Source organism: Xenopus laevis, chromosome 5S (genome assembly GCF_017654675.1).
Source record: "Xenopus laevis strain J_2021 chromosome 5S, Xenopus_laevis_v10.1, whole genome shotgun sequence".
Taxonomy (NCBI): domain Eukaryota; kingdom Metazoa; phylum Chordata; class Amphibia; order Anura; family Pipidae; genus Xenopus; species Xenopus laevis.
In genome coordinates, this window is record NC_054380.1 from 143,017,597 (window position 1) to 143,040,820 (window position 23,224).

Sequence of the window (23,224 nt, forward strand, 5' to 3'; positions counted from 1 at the left end):
GTTGGACCCGACTGTACCTATTGAGCTTGTCACTGCCCTAGAAGGTTGGACCCGACTGTACCTATTGAGCTTCTCACTGCCCTAGAAGGTTGGACCTGACTGCACCTATTGAGCTTGTCACTGCCCTAAAAGGTTGGACCCGACTGTACCTATTGAGCTTGTCACTGCCCTAGAAGGTTGGACCCGACTGTACCTATTGAGCTTGTCACTGCCCTAGAAGGTTGGACCTGACTGTACCTATTGAGCTTGTCACTGCCCTAGAAGGTAGGACCCGACTGTACCTATTGAGCTTGTCACTGCCCTAGAAGGTTGGACCCAACTGTACCTATTGAGCTTGTCACTGCCCTAGAAGGTTGGACCTGACTGCACCTATTGAGCTTGTCACTGCCCTAAAAGGTTGGACCCGACTGTACCTATTGAGCTTGTCACTGCCCTAGAAGGTTGGACCCGACTGCACCTATTGAGCTTGTCACTGCCCTAAAAGGTTGGACCCAACTGTACCTATTGAGCTTCCCATGGTGTAGCAGGCACCCATACCCCTAGAATCCATCAGGGAAAGTAAAGGAAAAGACCTTTATTTGCTGTGCTTTTCTGCCTCCTCTCCCTAAACAGACTGGCACTGATACCCGCACCACATACAGTATAGTGTTAGTACAGGGTTAAATGGTGGCGTGTGCCCCCAGCATTATACAGAGCTAGAAACATGTTGGGGTATAGATGAGCTTGGTGTATATAGGGGCAAAGGCTAGATTTAGGCTGATTTTGCCATTGCTGTTAGTATGTGCCCTAATGTTGTGCCACGTTGTATATATATATATATATATATATATATATATATTGGCACAGCTCAGCTTTAACTCTTCCCTCAATTCTTCTTCTTCGTTCCTACATGAGCCCAAGGCAGGTGGAAATCTATTGGCCCTATAAAGGGGAAATATATCGATAGCACAAAGCAGTAGCACGGGCCCCTTATATACACGTCAGATCAAACACTAGGAAGCTCTTCCTCGGCTCAAATAGTTCATCTGCCTGTGAACCTACACATTCTATGGGGGGCATTTACTGTGCAAGTGTGCGCCCCCTAGTGTTCATTCATGGGGAATGGGCACAGTATTGGGGCACAGGTGAGCTCTGGCTGGGGGGTGCCAGTGTGCCTCTCATTCCTCGTGAATACAGTGCTGCCAGAAGTGAGAGCAAAATCTAAGGAGTAGTAATAACCCAATCCGTGTACCGACTGTCTCTCTTCTCCCAGCACCTGCCAGACACACGGCTCCACCTGACACAGGACACAGAGAGATAGAGGGCAATTGGGGGCTAATGTGATTAGTGTATGACGCACACATGCCCCCCCCCCATGGATTGATAGGGAGTCTCATGGTGTGTGACAGGGATTGATGGGGCCCGACAGACTGACAGATTAATATCACATTTAACTTGGACAGAGCGAGACTTCATGTTTGGTCTCTTCTAATCTCGTTAATCTGCGCGACTGTCACATATTAATCAGTTGAACTCTCAGTCTGAAACGCTGGGGCTGCTACTACTGCCCCCCCTCCCACATAGCAGAGGGGATACTGGGGGGCTGAACAAAGGGGGTGATGGGATTGTATTGGGCCTTCAGATCAGAGGGGACAAAGAGTTTGGGGGGCTACACTGAATAGAATAACTGTCCCTTCTGTGTGTGTCAGACACCCCAATTCTAATTTCATTTACTCACAATCCAGGATTTTATTAGATGCCCTTTCTGGATAAGGGATCCTTCTGTACTGATGTCACAAGCCAGAACCTGGAGTCTCTTTTGTAAATAAGACCCAGTAACAACAGTTGCCATAATAACCCTGATCATACAAATCCCCCACAATCCCATGTGCTATCTTGGGGGCCGGCTTATTATGTAGACATGTGACAAATCAATACCAGGAGGTGGATTTGGGAAGAGAAAAATTTTATTTGGAGTCAAATGTGGAGAGGGAATATAAAACTGAAGGACTGAACCAGTAATGCGAGGTCTCCGACACCCACCCCTGTGCAATAAGGTTCAGCCCTCTCTGTGCAGCAGTGACATTGATTTTAGGGTCCAGGAAGCAACGGGGGCCACACAGTTCTTCCCCTAATGGCTGTGCCGCCTCCTCCAATTCCCCTATTTACTGATATTGGGACCCAGGGTGAGTGTGTAACCCCCGTGCCCCCCTGCCCAAACACTTCACTCTCACTGCTCCTGCACCAACAGGGGCTTCCAGCAGTCGGGGGGATCTTCAGCCATTTATTGAGGGTGAGTGTGAAAAGATCTCTATTGCGTGCAACACACACAAACACACACACGGGATCATCAGTGGCCTGGAAAAGAACAAAACAATTATAATACAGATCCGCCCTGTTTCCCACATACACACTCCCAGGCCCCGCCCTGTTCATCAGAGAGACACTTCCAGGCCCCGCATTGTTTATCAGAGAAACACTGCCAGGCCCCGCCCTGTTCATCAGAGAGACACTCCCAGGCCCCGCCCTGTTTATCAGAGAGACACTCCTAGGCCCAGCCCTGTTCATCAGAGAGACACTCCCAGGCCCCACATTGTTTATCAGAGAAACACTGCCAGGCCCCGCCCTGTTCATCAGAGAGACACTCCCAGGCCCCGCATTGTTTATCAGAGATACACTGCCAGGCCCCGCCCTGTTTATCAGAGAGACACTCCCAGGCCCCGCCCTGTTTATCAGAGAGACACTCCCAGGCCCGCCCTGTTTATCAGAGAGACACTCCCAGGCCCCACCCTGTTTATCAGAGAAACACTGCCAGGCCCCGCCCTGTTTATCAGAGAAACACTGCCAGGCCCCGCCCTGTTTATCAGAGAGACACTCCCAGGCCCCGCCCTGTTTATCAGAGAGACACTCCCAGGCCCGCCCTGTTTATCAGATAGACACTCCCAGGCCCCGCCCTGTTTATCAGATAGACACTCCCAGGCCCCGCCCTGTTTATCAGATAGACACTCCCAGGCCCCGCCCTGTTTATCAGATAGACACTCCCAGGCCCCGCCCTGTTTATCAGATAGACACTCCCAGGCCCCGCCCTGTTTATCAGATAGACACTCCCAGGCCCCGCACTGTTTATCAGAGAGACACTCCCAGGCCTCGCCCTGTTTATCAGAGAGACACTCCTAGGCCTCGCCCTGTTTATCAGATAGACACTCCCAGGCCCGCCCTGTTTATCAGATAGACACTCCCAGGCCCCGCCCTGTTTATCAGATAGACACTCCCAGGCCCCACCCTGTTCATCAGAGAGACACTCCCAGGCCCCGCCCTGTTTATCAGATAGACACTCCCAGGCCCCACCCTGTTCATCAGAGAGACACTCCCAGGCCCCGCCCTGTTTATCAGATAGACACTCCCAGGGAGTGTGAGATATGGGGATGTGTATGACATAAATAATCGTTGCATTAAGCACAATAATCAATAGGATTTAGTTGGATTTAGTTGGAGAAGCTCAGGCAGAAAGTGGTGCAGTTTAGAGGGGAATCACTACAATGTGTTGTACAGTTACACTGCAGGGCTGGGTCATTATATTGTGAGTTACAGAATTAATTATTGTTAGTCATATCACTAGGACGTCCATTGTTAGATTTATTCCCCCACTCCTGACCTTCTTATTCTAATCATAAGAAATACTTTATTTTATATGGTAAATAAAAGTTACGTTTTATTCTTATATTTCCTTATATGAGGGATGGACAATAATAATAATGGAAGGAGCAGCTCTATTATGTCTCTCATTCATTTACCCCTTCACTTGTTCCTCAGTCTGATGTTAGGGGCTCCCATTACTTTCACATGGAATAGAATCAGCAGGGTCTGTGTAACTATAGCAACTGACCCCTCCTCCCCCTGTAACATCAGCTGTCCCCCATAGTGTCTGGCCCTTCCCAGGAGTAAAGGTGGGACCCCAGGAGGCGGTGGCCGGCAATTTGGGGACAATCCCAGGGTAACACAGCTTGGCTCATAGAAAGTTCTGCAAATTGAGACTCAGGGGCATTAAGACAGGAGGTGGGGGCACAGGGGTAGAAATAATTTGGGGTGAGGGATTTCTCACCTTCTGTAGCTTCTGTCCTATCCTCCTCCCCAGCAGTCTCTGTCTCTTCTGTATCAGCTTCTTCTTCTTCCTCCCCTGAGGCACCTAGAGAACGACAGCGGCCATGTTGCTTCACTCTTACTCCTGACTCCTCCCACTCCTCCCTACTACTATCCCCCCTTTCTTACAGTTCTACACCTCTGCCCCCCACAGGAGACAAGTTGAGGGCTTGCACAGTGGGTTATGATCCCTCCCAGAATCCTTTGCTTTTCTTACTCACAGACCCTCCCAGAATCCTTTGCTTTTCTTACTCACAGACCCTCCCAGAATCCTTTGCTTTTCTTACTCACAGACCCTCCCAGAATCCTTTGCTTTTCTTACTCACAGACCCTCCCAGAATCCTTTGCTTTTCTTACTCACAAACCCTCCCAGAATCCTCTGCTTTTCTTACTCACAGACCCTCCCAGAATCCTTTGCTTTTCCTCTTCACAAACCCTCCCAGAATCCTTTGCTTTTCTTACTCACAGACCCTCCCAGAATCCTTTGCTTTTCTTACTCACAGACCCTCCAGAATCCTTTGGCTTTTCTTACTCACAGACCCTCCCAGAATCCTTTGCTTTTCTTACTCACAGACCCTCCCAGAATCCTTTGCTTTTCTTACTCACAGACCCTCCCAGAATCCTTTGCTTTTCCTCTCACAAAACCTCCCAGAATCCTTTGCTTTTCCTCTCCACAAACCCTCCCAGAATCCTTTGCTTTTCTTACTCACAGACCCTCCAGAATCCTTTGCTTTCCTCTCCACAAACCCTCCCAGAATCCTTTGCTTTTCCTCTCCACAAACCCTCCCAGAATCCTTTGCTTTTCTTACTCACAGACCCTCCCAGAATCCTTTGCTTTTCCTCTCCACAAACCCTCCCAGAATCCTTTGCTTTTCTTACTCACAGACCCTCCCAGAATCCTTTGCTTTTCCTCTCCTCAGACCCTCCCAGAATCCTTTGCTTTTCTTACTCACAGACCCTCCCAGAATCCTTTGCTTTTCTTACTCACAGACCCTCCCAGAATCCTTTGCTTTTCCTCTCCTCAGACCCTCCCAGAATCCTTTGCTTTTCCTCTCCACAAACCCTCCCAGAATCCTTTGCTTTTCTTACTCACAGACCTCCCAGAATCCTTTGCTTTTTCCTCTCCTCAGACCCTCCCAGAATCCTTTGCTTTCCCTCTCCACAAACCCTCCCAGAATCCTTTGCTTTTCTTACTTCACAAACCCTCCCAGAATCCTATTTGCCTTTTCCTCTTCACAAACCCTCCAGAATCCTTTGCTTTTCCTCTCCACAAACCCTCCCAGAATCTTGCTTTTCTTACTCACAGACCTCCCAGAATCCTTTGCTTTTCCTCTCCTCAGACCCTCCCAGAATCCTTTGCTTTTCCTCTCCACAAACCCTCCCAGAATCCTTTGCTTTCTTACTCACAAACCCTCCCAGAATCCTTTGCTTTTCCTCGTTCACAAACCCTCCCAGAATCCTTTGCTTTTCTTACTCACAGACCCTCCCAGAATCCTTTGCTTTTCCTCTCCTCAGACCCTCCCAGAATCCTTTGCTTTTCTTACTCACAGACCCTCCCAGAATCCTTTGCTTTTCCTCTCCTCAGACCCTCCCAGAATCCTTTGCTTTTCCTCTCCACAAACCCTCCCAGAATCCTTTGCTTTTCTTACTCACAGACCCTCCCAGAATCCTTTGCTTTTCTTACTCACAGACCCTCCCAGAATCCTTTGCTTTTCTTACTCACAGACCCTCCCAGAATCCTTTGCTTTTCTTACTCACAGACCCTCCCAGAATCCTTTGCTTTTCTTACTCACAGACCCTCCCAGAATCCTTTGCTTTTCCTCTTCACAAACCCTCCCAGAATCCTTTGCTTTTCCTCTCCACAAACCCTCCCAGAATCCTTTGCTTTTCTTACTCACAGACCCTCCCAGAATCCTTTGCTTTTCCTCTCCACAAACCCTCCCAGAATCCTTTGCTTTTCTTACTCACAGACCCTCCCAGAATCCTTTGCTTTTCCTCTTCACAAACCCTCCCAGAATCCTTTGCTTTTCCTCTCCACAAACCCTCCCAGAATCCTTTGCTTTTCTTACTCACAGACCCTCCCAGAATCCTTTGCTTTTCCTCTCCACAAACCCTCCCAGAATCCTTTGCTTTTCTTACTCACAAACCCTCCCAGAATCCTTTGCTTTTCCTCTCCTCAGACCCTCCCAGAATCCTTTGCTCTTTCTATCCACAGACCCTCCCAGAATCCTTTGCTTTTCTTACCCACAGACTCTCCCAGAATCCTTTGCTTTCACTGTAAAGGAATATTGTCCCCACCTGAGTGGAAATCGATGGTCCGGAGCATCTCGGAGACGTAATCCACATTGACAGAGAAATGCTCCATGTTCTCATATCCGGGCTCAGGGCGCTCAATGGTGGAGACCTTGGACATGTCTGAGATTCTGCAGGTAATGGGACACGTCAGATATACACCTGAAATACACCTGATATACACTGTCTGTGTGTCACTGCATTACACTGTGAGTGTATCAGTGAGTATGAGTGTATGGGTGAGTGTAGGAGTGAGTGTGAGTGTAGGAGTGAGTGTAGGAGTGAGTGTGAGTGTAGGAGTGAGTGTATGGGTGAGTGTAGGAGTGAGTGTGAGTGTAGGAGCGAGTGTGAGTGTAGGAGTGAGTGTATGGGTGAGTGTAGGAGTGAGTGTGAGTGTAGGAGTGAGTGTATGGGTGAGTGTAGGAGTGAGTGTGAGTGTAGGAGCGAGTGTGAGTGTAGGAGTGAGTGTGAGTGTAGGAGTGAGTGTGAGTGTAGGAGTGAGTGTGAGTGTATCAGTGAGTATGAGTGTATGGGTGAGTGTAGGAGCGAGTGTGAGTGTAGGAGTGAGTGTGAGTGTATCAGTGAGTATGAGTGTATGGGTGAGTGTAGGAGTGAGTGTGAGTGTAGAAGCGAGTGTGAGTGTAGAAGCGAGTGTGAGTGTAGAAGCGAGTGTGAGTGTAGGGGTGAGTGTGAGTGTAGGAGTGAGTGTGAGTGTAGGAGTGAGTGTGAGTGTATAGGTGAGTGTATGAGTGAGTGTGAGTGATAAGGGGACACACAGGCCAGTAGTGATTATCAGACACATATAACAGATATAACTAATAATGGGGGAAGTTGTACATATTCACTGTACTTGTGCAGCTTATTCTGCTCCTGATATTCATGTTACCCCCCCCCCCCACAGGCCCAATGACTGTCAGAGTCTGTGGCACCTTCCCCCGACCCTGTATAGAACAAACACTAACCACTCACTTCTTAATCAGCTCCTTAGCATTCTGTGTGAGACAAAGAGAGAGAACAACTGTCAGATACTCAGCACTCATGAAAGACATAAAATTGAGTGACATATAGACACCAATATACGATAATACAATTATATATATAGAACAGATGGGCTGGGGAGTCGACCAACAAATAAATGAATGTATATGTGCAACACAATTGGGACTTCACCCCCTGCCCATGTAGTTCACATATACCCGATTACAATAGATTATACCTGGGCATGTAATAAAATACAAGGCAATATTTATTCAACACTATGCCAAAACACCTTAGCTAAAACCAATGAAACCTGAGCAGCGCTGCATATAGAAAAGGGATCCCTTGATGTAAATCTTTAGTTTATGCACTAGTGTAAAACATACAAGTATGTATAGAGACTACTATACGAAATAACATGTGTCCCTAAGGACTGGACAAGGAGGTCCATAAAGGAAAAAAGTCCCAATGTCTAGTTGAGTGTGTGGCCTCCAAATGTCCAGTAATAATGTCCCGAATGATTATTGCATGTGCACTGTATTAGTGTATTAGTGTATTAGTGTATTAGTGTATTAGTGTATTAGTGTATTAGTGTATTAGTGTATTAGTGTATTAGTGTATTAGTGTATTAGTGTATTAGTGTATTAGTGTATTAGTGTATTAGTGTATTAGTGTATTAGTGTATTAGTGTATTAGTGTATTAGTGTATTAGTGTATTAGTGTATTAGTGTAAGCACTCATGTAAGGACAGTCACGTTATGGGATTCCCTACCAAGAGAGGGGGAATGAGTGATTCATTGGTGGGGAGGAAAGGAGATCTCACCATCAGCATAGGAAGGGGTTCTTTACTGTAAGGACAGTCAGGTTATGGGATTCCCTACCAAGAGAGGGGGAATGAGTGATTCATTGGTGGGGAGGAAAGGAGATCTCACCATCAGCATAGGAAGGGGTTCTTTACTGTAAGGACAGTCAGGTTATGGGATTCCCTACCAAGAGAGGGGAATGAGTGATTCATTTGTGGGAGGAAAGGAGATCTCACCATCAGTATAGGAAGGGGTTCTTTACTGTAAGGACAGTCAGGTTATGGGATTCCCTACCAAGAGAGGGGAATGAGTGATTCATTTGTGGGAGGAAAGGAGATCTCACCATCAGTATAGGAAGGGGTTCTTTACTGTAAGGGCAGTCAGGTTATGGGATTCCCTACCAAGAGAGGGGGAATGAGTGATTCATTGGTGGGGAGGAAAGAAATCTCACCATCAGTATAGGAAGGGGTTCTTTACTGTAAGGGCAGTCAGGTTATGGGATTCTCTACCAAGAGAGGGGGAATGAGTGATTCATTGGTGGGGAGGAAAGAAATCTCACCATCAGCATAGGAAGGGGTTCTTTACTGTAAGGACAGTCAGGTTATGGGATTCCCTACCAAGAGAGGGGGAATGAGTGATTCATTGGTGGGGAGGAAAGGAGATCTCACCATCAGTATAGGAAGGGGTTCTTTACTGTAAGGACAGTCAGGTTATGGGATTCCCTACCAAGAGAGGGGGAATGAGTGATTCATTGGTGGGGAGGAAAGGAGATCTCACCATCAGCATAGGAAGGGGTTCTTTACTGTAAGGACAGTCAGGTTATGGGATTCCCTACCAAGAGAGGGGAATGAGTGATTCATTGGTGGGGAGGAAAGGAGATCTCACCATCAGCATAGGAAGGGGTTCCTCTATGTTCCTGTTTACTCACCTGCAGGAAGGCTGCCATTTGTGGCTCCTCCATGGACTGAATTGAAGACTCGACTAGTTTGGAGGTGACCTCCAGGTGGTCCCCATGTTGGCGGATGAGCCCCCGCACACACTGCAGCTTCTCCTCCTGTTGCCTAGTAACCATTTGCAGCAGTTCCTTCTTGCGCTCCTCCAGGATGTTGTAGAGAGAGTCGAATCGTTGGCTGAGGAGCTGCTTCTGGCGGCGGCTGTTATCCTGCAGGGATTGGGCACAAGCTACAGTCACATGTATGCAGGGCAGCGCAATCATTGGCTCTCATACTACTGAGCAAGCAGGCCCTTTCCTCAGGGGTCCCCAGGTATTAAAGGGGTAGTTACCTTGAAACGACTTGTTGGTTTCAGATAGATCACCAGAAATAAAGACTTTCTATTTTCTATGTGTGACAGTTTTTGTAATATTGAAGTCTAAAGACTAATTTTTCACCTTCTAAATCAGCCTTGGAAGTAAACTGTTCTAAATTGATACATTTAGTTGATACATATATTTAGGTTTGTCCCTGCTGAGCAGAATCTCTGAGTTTCATTACAGGCAACTGTTAAACCTGATACAATAGTTACTGATACTCCAGAGATGCTGCTGAGAAATGGATCAACTAATTGTATCAACTAAATGTATCAACTAAATGTAACAACTAAATGTATCAACTAATTGTGTCAACTAAATGTGTCAACTAATTGTGTCAACTAAATGTAACAACTAAATGTATCAACTAAATGTATCAACTAATTGTGTCAACTAAATGTGTCAACTAATTGTGTCAACTAATTGTGTCAACTAATTGTAACAACTAAATGTATCAACTTATTGTGTCAACTAAATGTCAACTAATTGTGTCAACTAATTGTAACAACTAAATGTATTGACTAAATGTAGCAACTAATTGTAACAATTAAATGTGTCAACTAAATGTGTCAACTAATTGTATCAACTAATTGTATCAACTAAATGTCACAACTAAATGCATTAACTAATTGTATTAACTAATTGTAGCAACTAATTGTAGCAACTAAATGTAACAACTAAATGCATTAACTAATTGTAGCAACTAATTGTATTAACTAATTGTATCAACTAATTGTAGCAACTAAATGTAACAACTAATTGTAGCAACTAATTGTATCAAGTAAATGTAACAACTAAATGCATTAACTAATTGTAACAACTAAATGTAACAACTAAATGCATTAACTAATTGTAGCAACTAATTGTATTAACTAATTGTATCAACTAATTGTATCAACTAATTGTAGCAACTAAATGTAACAACTAATTGTAACAACTAAATGTAGCAACTAATTTTAACAATTAAATGTATCAACTAATTGTATCAACTAAATGCATTAACTAATTGTATTAACTAATTGTAACAATTAAATGTGTCAACTAAATGTGTCAACTAATTGTATCAACTAATTGTATCAACTAAATGTCACAACTAAATGCATTAACTAATTGTATTAACTAATTGTAGCAACTAATTGTAGCAACTAAATGTAACAACTAAATGCATTAACTAATTGTAGCAACTAATTGTATTAACTAATTGTATCAACTAATTGTAGCAACTAAATGTAACAACTAATTGTAGCAACTAATTGTATCAAGTAAATGTAACAACTAAATGCATTAACTAATTGTAACAACTAAATGTAACAACTAAATGCATTAACTAATTGTAGCAACTAATTGTATTAACTAATTGTATCAACTAATTGTATCAACTAATTGTAGCAACTAAATGTAACAACTAATTGTAACAACTAAATGTAGCAACTAATTTTAACAATTAAATGTATCAACTAATTGTATCAACTAAATGCATTAACTAATTGTATTAACTAATTGTAACAATTAAATGTGTCAACTAAATGTGTCAACTAATTGTATCAACTAATTGTATCAACTAAATGTCACAACTAAATGCATTAACTAATTGTATTAACTAATTGTAGCAACTAATTGTAGCAACTAAATGTAACAACTAAATGCATTAACTAATTGTAGCAACTAATTGTATTAACTAATTGTATCAACTAATTGTAGCAACTAAATGTAACAACTAATTGTAGCAACTAATTGTATCAAGTAAATGTAACAACTAAATGCATTAACTAATTGTAACAACTAAATGTAACAACTAAATGCATTAACTAATTGTAGCAACTAATTGTATTAACTAATTGTATCAACTAATTGTATCAACTAATTGTAGCAACTAAATGTAACAACTAATTGTAACAACTAAATGTAGCAACTAATTTTAACAATTAAATGTATCAACTAATTGTATCAACTAAATGCATTAACTAATTGTATTAACTAATTGTAGCAACTAATAGTAGCAACTAAATGTAACAACTAAATGCATTAACTAATTGTAGCAACTAATTGTATTAACTTATTGTAGCAACTAATTGTATCAACTAATTGTATCAAGTAAATGTAACAACTAATTGTAACAACTAATTGTGTCAACTAATTGTATCAACTAAATGTAACAACTAATTGTAACGACTAAATGTAACAAAGTGTAACAGTTCAGAGTCTGCACCTGAATTACTGATCTGTCACTTAAACACCAGAGACACCAACATTCAACTTTACACTTAGATTTTTGAAAAACAGTAAAAAATAAATAATGGAAAATTATTGAAAAAAGTCTCTATTTCTGGGGAACAATCTGAAAATAAATAAACTGAAAAATGTGTTTAGAAGGTGAACAAGACCTTTAACGGAACAAGGAATGACAATAAAATGTAGTGTTGTACTGAACTGGTACAACTGGTGTGTTTGCTTCATCAACTCTACTTTAGTTTATATAAACTTACTTATCTGTTATCTACTGTGTATCCTGTGCTTGAATGGCTGCCCCCATGGCTACACAGCAGCTTGTTTATATAAACTATAGTAGTACTTATCTGTTATCTACTGTGTATCCTGTGCTTGAATGGCTGCCCCCATGGCTACACAGCAGCTTGTTTATATAAACTATAGTAGTACTTATCTGTTATCTACTGTGTATCCTGTGCTTGAATGGCTGCCCCCATGGCTACACAGCAGCTTGTTTATATAAACTATAGTAGTACTTATCTGTTATCTACTGTGTATCCTGTGCTTGAATGGCTGCCCCCATGGCTAAACAGCAGCTTGTTTATATAAACTATAGTAGTACTTATCTGTTATCTACTGTGTATCCTGTGCTTGAACGGCTGCCCCCATGGCTACACAGCAGCTTGTTTCTATAAACTATAGTAGTACTTATCTGTTATCTACTGTGTAGCCTGTGCTTGAATGGCTGCCCCCATGGCTACACAGCAGCTTGTTTATATAATCTATAGTAGTACTTATCTGTTATCTACTGTGTATCCTGTGCTTGAATGGCTGTCCCCATGGCTACACAGCAGCTTGTTTATATAAACTATAGTAGTACTTATCTGTTATCTACTGTGTATCCTGTGCTTGAATGGCTGCCCCCATGGCTACACAGCAGCTTGTTTATATAAACTATAGTAGTACTTATCTGTTATCTACTGTGTATCCTGTGCTTGAATGGCTGCCCCCATGGCTACACAGCAGTTTGTTTATATAAACTATAGTAGTACTTATCTGTTATCTACTGTGTATCCTGTGCTTGAATGGCTGCCCCCATGGCTACACAGCAGCTTGTTTATATAAACTATAGTAGTACTTATCTGTTATCTACTGTGTATCCTGTGCTTGAGTGGCTGCCCCCATGGCTACACAGCAGCTTGTTTATATAAACTATAGTAGTACTTATCTGTTATCTACTGTGTATCCTGTGCTTGAATGGCTGCCCCCATGGCTACACAGCAGTTTGTTTATATAAACTATAGTAGTACTTATCTGTTATCTACTGTGTATCCTGTGCTTGAATGGCTGCCCCCATGGCTACACAGCAGCTTGTTTATATAAACTATAGTAGTACTTATCTGTTATCTACTGTGTATCCTGTGCTTGAATGGCTGCCCCATGGCTACACAGCAGCTTGTTTATATAAACTATAGTAGTACTTATCTGTTATCTACTGTGTATCCTGTGCTTGAGTGGCTGCCCCCATGGCTACACCGCAGCTTGTTTATATAAACTATAGTAGTACTTATCTGTTATCTACTGTGTATCCTGTGCTTGAATGGCTGCCCCCATGGCTACACAGCAGCTTGTTTATATAAACTATAGTAGTACTCATCTGTTATCTACTGTGTATCCTGTGCTTGAATGGCTGCCCCCATGGCTACACCGCAGCTTGTTTATATAAACTATAGTAGAGCTTCTGAAGCAAACACATCAGTTGTACTGCAGCACAACACTACATTAAATTGCCATTCCTTTAAAACCTTTTTATTTTTTGGCGTTACTGTTCCTTTAAGCCCACCAATCACATGGGCCCCTTAAGAGCTGGGCCTTGACAACAAGTAGAACGGGAACCAATGAACAATGCTGTGCTAGCCCAACCACGCCCCTTTATGCCAAAACCCCACACAAGCCACACAGACCCCACCCACTCGATTGCAAGCCCCACCCTACACAATTTTAAAATAGTTTTTTTAACATCTCTTGGGGCCCCCTCTGCCTTGGAGCCCCTGACCTACGCTGTACATGTGGGACAGTTTCCCTGGGGAAGCTCTGTCATCTGCCCCCTGGCCATGCAATATGGCAGCACCCACACACACAATGACCATGTACTCACACAGCACTCACCCTTACTCACACACACTCATACAGAAGCCTTTACTCACACTCATACAGCAGCCTTTACTCATACAATCAGCCCTTACTCACACAGCAGTCCTTACTCACACTCATACAGCAACCCTTACTCACACTCACACAGTGAGTGGGGACTCACCTCGATGCTCTTGCAGATCTCCTCTATCTGAGTGATGACTGCCTGGATCCGGTCATTTCCTCCCACTAGCATGGCAATGCCGTCACTCAGCTCACTCTGGGGGTACAGGAATATCACAGTGACCCCACAATCCAAGCTACACTTGTTGGGTCAGAGCAGCACCTCAGTTTCACACCCTGAGATTTGCTCCAGTTCAACCATCCCGGCTAATGATAGGGTCCCCATATCCCTCCCACTCCCCACCCCCATGGTACCTTCTGCCTTTTGTAGATGCTGGAAAGAGGGGCCACCTCACAGTCCTTGTGGGCCCCAAAGACTTTGCACATGGAGCAGGTAGGGACCTCGCAGCTCAGGCAGTAGATGTTAATCTTCTCATCCTCGTGCTCTTCACACATGAGGTGCTGCTCAGATTTGGGGTTCATGGGCCTGGGCAGGAGCAACAAGGTTCAGTTCAGAAATGACTTTCTACTGGGTGGCCCTTCTATGTACTGACTACTCTTTACTACTGGGATCCATTACAGTCTTTTATATAGTACCCCCACTCTATACTCCAGCATGAGCCCCTCACCAATAAATGCCCCCCCCCCAATCCCAAAGAACTTACCTGCTTGACTCTTGTTTGTAAATGTCAATGATATTTTCCACCAGTAGGTTCCTCTGAAGCCCGTACACCCCGTGTCTGTCCAGCACCACCTCATGGCGGCACGAAGGGCAACGAAAACGCCCCCCAGAGGAGACTGTGCTGGAACCACGGGACTGCCATAGAGGATTAGAGGCCTGGGGGACAGAAGGACACCACTGAATGCTTTTCCCATACTGAACCCACTCCCCCTCCATTTGGCTCCTCCTACTGACTTCCCTCTTCTTCTTCCTCCTCCCACCAATTCTCCTGAATCTTGTTCCACCTTCTGCTAATTTTCCTCCATCTTACTCCTTCTACTGACTGCCCCCATCTTGTTCCTCCTCCTACTGACTTTCCTCACCCATCTTGTTCATCCTCCTACTGACTCTTCTCCATCTTGTTCCTCCTCCCACTCACTTCTGCCCATCTGGCTCCTCCTACTGACTTCCCCCCCATCTTTTTTTCCTCCTACCGACTCTTCTCCATCTTGTTCCTCCTCCCACTGACTTTCCCCCATCTGGCTCCTCCTACTGACCCCCCCCATCTTTTTCTCCTCCTACTGCCTTCCCTGCATCTTGTTCCCCCTCCTACTAACTTCCCTCCCCCATCTTGTTCATCTTCCTACTGACTCTCCTTCACCTTGTTCTCCTCCTACTAACTTCCCTCCACCTTGTTCCACCTCCTACTGGCTTCCCTCCATCTTGTTCCTCCTCCCACCAACTCTCCTGAATCTTGTTCCACCTCCTGCTAGCTTTCCTCCATCTTACTCTTTCTACTGACTCCCCCCATCTTGTTCCTCCTCTTTCCGACTCTCCTCCAACTTGTTCCTCCTCCTACTTATTTCCCTCCATCTTGCTCCTTCTACTGACTTCCCCCCATCTTGTTCCTCTTCCTACTGACTCTCTTTCATTTTGTTCCTCCTCCTACTGACTTCCCTCCATCCTGTTCCTCCTCCTACTAACTTCCCTCCATCTTGTTCCTCCTCCTACTGACTTCCCTCCATCCTGTTCCTCCTCCTACTGACTCTTCTCCATCTTGTTTCTCCTCTTACTGACCTTCCTCCATATTTTTCCTCCTCCTACTGACTCTTCTCCATCGTGTTCCTCCTCCTACTGACTTCCCCCCATCTGGCTCCTCCTACCAACTTCCCCCATCTGGCTCCTCCTACTGACTTCCCCATCTTGTTCCTACTCCTACTGACTCTCCTCCATCTTGTTCCTCTTCCTACTGACTCTTTCATCTTGTTCCTCCTCCCACCAACTCTCCTGAATCTTGTTCCACCTCCTGCTAACTTTCCTCCATCTTACTCCTTCTACTGACTCCCCCATCTTGTTCCTCCTCCTACTAACTTTCCTCCATCTTACTCCTTCTACTGAATTCCCCCATCTTGTTCCTCCTCCTACTAACTTTCCTCCATCTTACTCCTTCTACTGACTCCCCCATCTTGTTCCTCCTCCTACTAACTTTCATCCATCTTACTCCTTCTACTGACTCCCCCATCTTGTTCCTCCTCCTACTAACTTTCCTCCATCTTACTCCTTCTACTGAATTCCCCCATCTTGTTCCTCCTCCTACTAACTTTCCTCCATCTTACTCCTTCTACTGACTCCCCCATCTTGTTCCTCCTCCTACTAACTTTCATCCATCTTACTCCTTCTACTGACTCCCCCATCTTGTTCCTCCTCCTACTAACTTTCCTCCATCTTACTCCTTCTACTGACTCCCCCATCTTGTTCCTCCTCCTACTAACTTTCATCCATCTTACTCCTTCTACTGACTCCCCCATCTTGTTCCTCCTCCTACTAACTTTCCTCCATCTTACTCCTTCTACTGAATTCCCCCATCTTGTTCCTCCTCCTACTGACTCTTCTCTATCTTGTTCCTCCACCTATCCACTTGCCACCCTCTTGTGACTCCTCCTATTAACTTTCCTCCATCTTATTCCTTCTACTGACTCCCCCCCATTTTGATGCTCCTCGTACTGACACTACTCCATATTGTTCCTCATCCTACTGATTTCCCTCCATCTTTTTCCTCCTCCTGCCAACTTTCCTCTATCTTACTCCTACTGACTTCCTTGCCCGTCTTGTTCCTTCTCCTACTGATTCTCCTCCATCTTGTTCCACTTCCTACTGACTCTCCTCCATTATTTTCCTCCTACTACTGACTCTCCTCCATCTTGTTCTTCCTCCTACTGACTTTCCTTCACCTGTGGTTCAGGTCAGTATTTCCAAAGGACAACTGGTCCCACTGGTTGGCAGGACTGCCCTCTAACATTCCAAAGAAGCCCCACCCCACTGATGGCCTGAGTCTTTGCTCCACTTAGTGAACATGTCCATTGCGAGCACAATTCCAGGAGGAGGAGCCTTGCACCAAGGAGGGGGAGCCACTAATGCACAATGGAAAGACTCCCAGCAGCCATGTTGTATGAGAGGCTGGTCAGGGAGAGCTTGGCTCAGAGTGAAGGGAATGGGCCAGTGTGACTCTCAGCAGATGATCAGCACCAGCCCTGCCTGTGAGTGAGATTTAATGGGGCATGGGTAGAAGTGTGTGAGAGCACCTATCTATCTACCCACCTACCCACCCTAGATCCCGGGGGAACAAATATGCCAGAGAAGGTCTTGGGGAGGGAATGTGTTAATATTAAAGGGGATGTTCACTTCTATTCCATTCAGTTGGTTTCAGTTACTCAGAAATAAAGACTTTTCTTTCAATTTTGAGGGTTTTTCTAATATTGAGGTTTTCCCCTTCTTATGTGTTTGTGAAACAGCTGTGGGAGGGGGGGGTCAACGACCCTGTAACTGATCCATGAGTTGATCCATATGTTTGTCCCTGCTGAGCAGAATCCCCGTGTTTCATTAAAGGCAACTGTTAGACTTGATACAATAGTTACACTTATATTCCCCATAGATCCTACTGAGAAATGGAGCAACTCATGGATCAGCCAATTGGAATCTGCCCCTGGATCAATGGGCAGTAACACCACTGCCTGCAGAGAGTTATACACACTCACACTTGTGCACATACACACACAACAGATACACACACAACAGATACACACACATATGCACATACCAAGCTAAATATAAATAATGTCTGATCTAATAAAAACATTTGGGGTGCCATGGGGTCACCTGGGAGTTGTGCCTCCACTTTCTGTTAATCCCGACTGGTATCCAACTGCTCTTGTAGCTTAGGATAATGTAACCCCATGGAGCAACCAAGTCCTGCCATTCACTCACCCCCAGCTGCCAACAGTCTGTAGATGAGATGTCCTATTCCTGCTGCCGCCTCCAGCACAGAGGTGCCATGGGGAAGGCAGTACCCCAGTAATGGCTCCCAGTCTGTCTCACTGATAGCACAGAAGGTTCCCAGGTAAGCACCCTGAGTAACTTGGGAAACTTATGTGCGTATTCAGTTGCTACGGTCTCACTTACCCTGGCAACGAGACATGAATATCAGGGACACAAAGGCGAGTGGAATACATAATAACTCAGGACTCAAGTTTTGGTTACTAGGGCCAACCTATCAAGGAGCGGAGATGTTGAGTTGCCATAGGTTACTGGGCTACGGCTCCCCGATAAACACACTTTGCTTTCAACAAATCATTTCCTATTCCTGCTAAATGGGAAGTTCAGTTCAAACTAAAAGGTGTTTGAAAGAGAGGGGAGAGGAACAAACTGAGCATGCTCAAGCCCTAGCCCTGGAGGTTTAAGCTGAAAACAGTTAGTCTGATACAGAAGCCCATGAGTACACAATAGAAGGAAAGAAATGTGATGTTTCTTTTGACAGAGGACTCAGAGCAGCATTACTTTGAGGGGTTACTGGTGTATTTATATAGACCTTTCTGATAAAGTTTACTTACTTTTAGCCTTTCCTTCTCCTTTAAGGGGGAATAAGATACAGAAGGTTAATTCACCAATGGGAAAGAAGAGGATCCAAAGATACATAAGATGGCGCCCATGAGCTCCACTGCCCTACTCTGCATGGACAGGTCAGTGTTACAGCCAGAGACGCCTGTTCAATTAATAACTATGTGGGGAGGGGCCAGGGAGAGGTGGCCAATGGAGGAAAGTGGTTTGGGCTGTTCTATTTACAGGGGTTTTGTTCTCCTTTAAGGACAGCCCTACAGAGTATTGATTGGGGCTTATTGTTTTCAGCTAAAAACACAGAACATAAATGGTTGTCATTTAAATCATTACTGTTCTCAATTTATTCCCTTAAGGAGTAAATGTAGAAGCTCTAAGAATCATCCTGTGTGGCTTAATATAGAAGTAAAGAAGTTTATAGGAAAGAAGAGAGAGGCATTTAATAACTACAAATCTGAATATAAAGACTATATTAAATGTTGTAAATCAGCAATCCGGAAGGCAAAGATAGGAAATGAGGAGTGTATTGTGGCTGAGGCTAAGACTAACACCAAAAGGTTTTTTAAGTATATTAATATGTAAGTAAGCCTGAATAAGGGAGCACCACCCCTAAATCAAAGAGAAACAGACAAATGGTGTGCAGGGTTATATGGATAAATAGTAGCACAAAAGAGAAAAAGATTAACCCCTAAAGTTGCACCACCCGATCTTTAAATCCGAGGACTCAAGGAACAATAAAACTTAACTTTTAATAAATAAATTAAAACCGTAAGTCCAGAGGAGCGTTTAAAATAAGTTTAGGGACAGGGAGGCAAAGAACCCGAATTCAAATGGGCAAAAAAGTACACAGCATACAGTGGGTGTTTGGGATGTCCCAAACACCCACTGACATCCGCATTTGACACTGTAGATCACCCTCTCCTCCTCCAGTCCCTCCAGTCGCTTGGCCTTCGTGACACAGCCCTGTCCTGGTTCTCTTCTTACATCACCAATCGTTCCTTCAGTGTCTCCTACAATGGAGTATCATCTTCTCCCCTACCTCTTTCTGTTGGAGTTCCTCAAGGCTCTGTCCTGGGACCATTACTATTCTCCCTCTATACTTCCTCCCTCGGCAAATTAATCAACTTGTATGGTTTCCACTACCACCTCTATACTGACGATACTCAGATCTATCTCTCATCTCCTGATCTCAACCCAGAACTCCTAACTCTTCTCTCATTACCTCCTCACATGCTCACATTCAAGACTTTGCAAGGGCTGCACCCCTCCTCTGGAACTCTCTCCCACGGTCTGTCTGACTTTCTCCCAACCTTTCTGTTTTCAAGAAATCTCTGAAAACTCACTTCTTTTGAGAAGCCTCCCCTCACTCTGCTTAACTACCAAACGCAACACCACATACAGTACCACATTTCTCACCCACTTAATTCCATCTTGCCCACTCCCACACCTTGTGTATTACTCCCTTCCCTTTAGACTGTATGCCTATGCATAGGGCCTTCCTCACCTCTTTGTACCTGTATTGATTGTGATGTTTGTTACTCCATATATTCTATATATGTAATTCATGTGATGTAGTTGTATAATCACATTTACTTTACAGTGCTACGCAATATGTTGGCGCTATATAAATACATGTTAATAATAATAATAATAATAATAAAACAAGAAGATCAATATATTACATTGGCTTGTGCCATTCCCTATTGAGAACAGTTTTGCTGGGACTTTGGCAGATCCCAGTAAGAATGGCTTGGGTTGCCCAATTAGATCAGCTTATGCCACGCCCAGATACAAATGTTTTCATTGGTGTAGGGTGCCCCCCCCCCAACTTTCTCAATGATTTCCCAGCAAATGCCCAGGGGCTGAACTAAAAATGATGTCCAGTTGGTGAATAAGAAGAACAGGCCTGTCCTACAGTATGCTCCTGTTATGGGAGCTTCTCATGGGCAAGTGGCCACACAGAGGGGCTAGTGCAAGACATGAAGTGGTGGAGGAGCTAGCACAAGAGATGAAGTGGCGACACAGAGGGCTAGTGCAAGACATGAAGTGGCCACACAGAGGGGCTAGCACAAAACATGAAGTGGCCACACAGAGGGGCTAGCACAAGAGATGAAGTGGCGACACAGAAGGCTAGTGCAAGACATGAAGTGGCCACACAGAGGGACTAGTGCAAGACATGAAGTGGCGACACAGAGGGCTAGTGCAAGACATGAAGTGGCCACACAGAGGGCTAGTGCAAGACATGAAGTGGCCACACAGAGGGGCTAGTGCAAGATATGAAGTGGCCACACAGAGGGGCTAGCACAAGAGATGAAGTGGCCGGTGGGTACCTGGAATATATCATTGGCACATTTTCGGCACAGGTTGTGTTGGCAGGGCAGGATCACCACAGGTTTGGTGAACATCTCCAGGCAGATGGGGCAGATGAGCTGCTTCTCCAGGTTGTCCATGGTCTGGGTGTCTCCGGCCAAAGGCTTGAAACCCACCGCAAAATTCATCCCCTCGCAGGATACTGAGGAGACACAGGCGGGAACATGTACCGGGGGCTATAAATGCCACAAGGGCCCCAGCACTCCTCACTAAATCCTCACCCCAACATCAACACATGCCTCAACCCACAGACACCCCAACTTGCTCAGAATGTCAGCACCCCAACCACAAATACCATCACCTCCAAAACCCTCTCAGACTTGCCCAAACCATCACCAGCCCTGTAATTTCACCCCTTCGCTATCCCAAAGATCTTGCCCCCCAATATAAACAGGTCATGTCCCCCTACTCTTAACCCAAGCAACCCCCCAAACACCCCCATCTCAAACTCTAAACCTGATCAACCCCACCATCCAAAACACTGTAACCTGCGTGAGCACCCACAGATCCACAGACAACTCAATGGGGGGAATTCACAAAAGTGCTGATATTGAGACAAAATAAAAGTGGAGATAAAAGTGTCAGATTTCCCACCAAATTCACAAACCTCTATCTCCACTTTCATGAATTTGTCTTTTAAACAGACCGTTTTCAGATTTTGAATATCAAATGACAGTTTTAAGACATTTTTTTCTGAATTTGTCTTTAGCTCTTTCTAAACCTGTCAGTCAGCCATCAAATTGGAATTTCCGGGGGAGGGTTTTTTTACCTAGGAAAATTATAAATTCTTTTCATGATAACCTGGACTTTCTAAATCTGCTACATGTTTGTGTAATTCCACTTCTGTAACAAGATACAAGAAATTTTATTATCTTAGGTCAAGTGCTGCTAGATAATATATTCACTCAAACTGCTAATGTTGCCTCATTCATTAGGCTAAAACAAGTAAATATGTAACTTTTTACATATAAAATTGTATAAATTACACGTGTTTTGTTAATGAGGCTTTTACACCTATAGGGTTAGACACAAACTTGTGCCCTGACTATAAAATGCTGATCCCTATTAATATGCTAATAACGCCCAAATTGGGGCACCTACAAGAGGAGTGAAATGAAGTCTGAACCAAAGCAGATTATATTAGACACACGGGGTTATACGGAGCCTCCATTTTTAAAATATCGGGAGAAACTGACGTTTTTGCGCCATTTTGAAAGACAAATTGCTAAAAGTGTCAGTAAAAGTCTTTCTTTCACTAAAATCTGAAAAGTGGCGTTTGAGTCGGAATTTAGGCGGAATATGGAGAAAGTGTTTTACTCCAGTTTACCACCACTTTTACTCCAAAAATGGACTTTTGTGAATTCCCCCCTATGAGCACCCCAAGCCCAAAGCATTGCAGTCCCCCCAAACCCAGCCGTGCCCCCACTTACTGGTACTGAGTTGAGTCTCCGGCCCTTTGCGCTCTCACAACTCTCTCCCCAAATGATTCACAAAGTGGCAACTTATTTCGGAGGCTCCGGTCACTTCCTCCCCCCCCCCCGGTCCCATTTAACCCTTCTGTGCCAGTGACTCAGCAACTAACAGAGCCCCTCACAAATGGCTGTGCTGCCCCCCAGTGTGGGCAGAGTTAAAGTGAGATGAGTGGAAGGGGGGCATTCCTTGTGTATATTTAGCTCAGGGATAAGGAGAGAGACACAGAGGGGGGGTGCAGCTGTCACATAGAGCAGGTGATAGTGACTCACACAATGACACAGACAATAACAAACACACACACACATATATATATATATATCTACACACAATCACACACTGTTATACAGTCATATGAAAAAGTTTGGGAACCCCTCTCAGCTGCAGAACAATTGACTCCACTATCAACAAAAAGATACCAGTGGTAAGTCTTTCATTTCCCAGGAACATCTGAGTACTGGGGGGTTTTCAGTGAAGCAGAATTCAGTTGTATGACATTAAATCTAATGTGAAATATTGACTGTGCAAAAATCTGGGTAATTTAGCTAATTAGAATGCATGTAACTGCTCAATACTGATTACTGGCAACACCTAATTGGTTGGATTCGCTCGTTAAGCCTTGAACTTCATAGGCAGGTGTGTCCAATCATGAGAAAAGGTATTTAAGGTGACCAATTGCAAGTTGTGCTTCTGTTTGACTCTCCTCTGAAGACTGACAGCATGGGATCCTCAAAGCAACTCTCAAAAGATATTTTTTGTAATAGTTTCTGTTAATCCAATAAACTTGATGTCACTGCTGAAATACTACTGTTCCCATAAGGCAAGTTATATATTAATAGGAAGTTGCTACTTGACAAACAAAACTCC

At 44.3% G+C, this 23,224-nt stretch overlaps 1 protein-coding gene across 1 annotated transcript; it reads right to left on the minus strand.

Annotated features, from left to right (window-relative positions):
* Positions 1 to 1,928: 1,928 nt before the first annotated feature.
* Positions 1,929 to 22,363, minus strand: trim54.S (tripartite motif containing 54 S homeolog). The gene is made up of 10 exons (NM_001091626.1): positions 22,318 to 22,363; positions 20,848 to 21,029; positions 14,631 to 14,803; positions 14,281 to 14,452; positions 14,027 to 14,122; positions 9,121 to 9,354; positions 7,381 to 7,403; positions 6,418 to 6,542; positions 4,082 to 4,165; positions 1,929 to 2,337 (listed from the first exon to the last, which is right to left on the minus strand). The coding sequence occupies exons 2-10, from the start codon at positions 21,013 to 21,015 to the stop codon at positions 2,330 to 2,332; spliced, it is 1,083 nt and encodes a 360-aa protein (NP_001085095.1). The 5' UTR covers positions 21,016 to 21,029; positions 22,318 to 22,363; the 3' UTR covers positions 1,929 to 2,329.
* Between the last annotated feature and the right edge of the window lie 861 nt (positions 22,364 to 23,224).

Excerpts from the sequence above, each read along its gene's own strand:
- trim54.S (NM_001091626.1), bottom strand. The coding sequence starts at position 21,015 with ATGAATTTTGCGGTGGGTTTCAAGCCTTTGGCCGGAGACACCCAGACC. Across the intron at positions 14,804-20,847 it reads GTGCCAATGATATATTCCAG|GCCTCTAATCCTCTATGGCA; the intron begins GTACCCACCGGC and ends TCTGTCCCCCAG. Across the intron at positions 6,543-7,380 it reads GCTAAGGAGCTGATTAAGAA|AATCTCAGACATGTCCAAGG; the intron begins GTGAGTGGTTAG and ends CATTACCTGCAG.